Source organism: Cariama cristata, unplaced genomic scaffold, assembly GCF_000690535.1.
Source record: "Cariama cristata isolate BGI_N322 unplaced genomic scaffold, ASM69053v1 scaffold24531, whole genome shotgun sequence".
Taxonomy (NCBI): domain Eukaryota; kingdom Metazoa; phylum Chordata; class Aves; order Cariamiformes; family Cariamidae; genus Cariama; species Cariama cristata.
The window spans coordinates 1,516-3,506 of NW_009601330.1; the positions used below are offsets into that span (position 1 = coordinate 1,516).

General features: G+C 62.8%; 1 protein-coding gene across 1 annotated transcript in view; it reads left to right on the forward strand.

Moving 5' to 3' along the window:
- Positions 1-190: 190 nt before the first annotated feature.
- LOC104169492 (active breakpoint cluster region-related protein-like) overlaps positions 191-1,991 on the forward strand; it is a gene marked incomplete at its 5' end in the record, with an annotated part of 4,280 nt that continues 2,479 nt past the window's right edge. The window contains 5 exons of the mRNA XM_009710418.1: positions 191-250; positions 387-496; positions 750-889; positions 1,376-1,510; positions 1,645-1,750. Coding sequence (XP_009708720.1) covers positions 191-250; positions 387-496; positions 750-889; positions 1,376-1,510; positions 1,645-1,750 — 551 coding nt within the window. The remainder of the gene's footprint in view (positions 251-386; positions 497-749; positions 890-1,375; positions 1,511-1,644; positions 1,751-1,991) is intronic.

Sequence of the window (1,991 nt, forward strand, 5' to 3'; positions counted from 1 at the left end):
TTCGGGGCGCGGCCGAGGGGCCCCCAACCCTTCCCCTCTCCATCCTCCTGCCGTGGGCCGCACATTGCCAAGGAAGAGCATGTCCTGTACCCCACACCGTCTGCAGGTCGGGGTCTTTGGGGGCTGCCGGGCAGCAGGGCTGGCGTGGGGCTGCGTCCCCGTGGGGCTCACCCACCATCTCTCCCCACAGCTGGACCCGCAGGCCGTGCAGACGAAGAACTGGCACATGGACGTGATCGAGATGAACGGGGTAAGCAGGGCTGCGGGGACCCACAGCCCCTCGCTTGGATTGCAGCCCCTTCCCCGGGGCCGTGCCGTGCCTTTATGCAACGTGGAGGTGACGGGCCAGGACTGGGCTGCTAGGACTCATCCCCTGTCTCCTGCAGATCAAGGTGGAGTTCTCCATGAAGTTCACGAGCAGAGACATGAGCTTGAAGAGGACCCCATCCAAAAAGCAGACCGGCGTTTTTGGTGTCAAAATCAGCGTTGTGACAAAGTACGTGCAGGGCTGGGGGGGACTGACCTGCTCCAGTCCCTGGGGGTGTGGGGTTGCGCCGTGTCCCCTTGCTCCCACCAACACCAGAGAGCTCGACTTTTGCTCTCTGCTGGGAACTTGCCCGTTCCTTCGCCAGCCCAATCCTTCCCACCTGGCATGCCCAACCTGCCCCTGGCCCAGGGTTTGCAGGGCTGGGCTGGCCACCGTGGAGTCCCCCAGGAATCTTTGCTCATGGCTCTGCTTTCCGAGCCAGGCGTGAGCGGTCCAAGGTGCCTTACATCGTGCGCCAGTGCATCGAGGAGGTGGAGAAGAGGGGCATCGAAGAGGTCGGCATCTACAGGATCTCTGGCGTTGCCACTGACATCCAGGCGTTGAAAGCTGTCTTCGATGCAAGTGAGTGTCCTGGGGGACGGCTGCTTTTCGCGTCACGTTCCCTTGGGAGGGTTCACCGCCCCCTGCCCTGCACGCCCAGGGTCTGGTTATTGCACTGCACATGTGCAAAATGTGCTGGTGTGCCCAGGAAGGGACTGGGGATGATGAGGAGGGTGTAGCTGGGAAAGCAAACACCCAGAGGTCCCGGCCTTGTTTGTGCCTTGGTGTCTCTGAGCTGCTGCTGCGCCTGGCTGGCTCCTGGGAGACACTGAGTCAGGGCAGCCTTGCAAATGGATTTGTAAATTGTTCCGCGTCCCGTTGCTTGGCCAGACGGGAGCTGCTCGGCTCTTCCCAGCCCCAGCCTGGCTAAACAGGGCTATGGACCCGGCAGTGCTGTCCCAGCTCTCTGCCCAGCAGCCTGCCTGGATAGCTGGGGTGATGGAGGGGGTTGAGACCCGGAGGGGAAGGAGGTGCGGGAGTTGTCACCTGTGGGTGCTCTCTGGACAGATAACAAGGACATCCTGGTCATGCTGAGTGACATGGACATCAATGCCATCGCCGGCACGCTGAAGCTGTACTTCCGCGAGCTGCCCGAGCCCCTCCTGACTGACAGACTCTACCCCGCCTTCATGGAGGGGATCGGTAAGGGCTCGAGGATGGGGCAGGGGTTGGTGCCCATGGACTGGCTGCCAGGGGCCATCTGGCCATGGTGGGTCCCGCTGCTGCACAAGATGTCACCAGCCCTTGTCCTGAGCCCTCTCCCTCCTTGTCTCCAGCCCTCTCGGATCCTGCTGCCAAGGAGAACTGCATGATGCACCTTCTCCGCTCCCTGCCTGACCCCAACCTCATCACCTTCCTCTTCCTGCTGGAGCACTTGAAAAGGTAACGGCTTGGCTTGCGGCTCCCGGGGGGCTGCCCGGCGCCGGCGGGAGGTGCAGGATGGGTCTGTCTTGCCGCTTTGCTGTGGGGATGGGACGTGAACGGAGTTAGAGTCGCTGATTCCTGTGGTGCCTGCGTGGCCGTGGGCTGATCCCAAACTGGAGGCAGATGGTGCTGTGCTGGTGCAGAGCGGGGCTGCAGGCAGTGGCCAGGGCCAGCAGCAGCCGCAGCTTGGTGTCGGGGA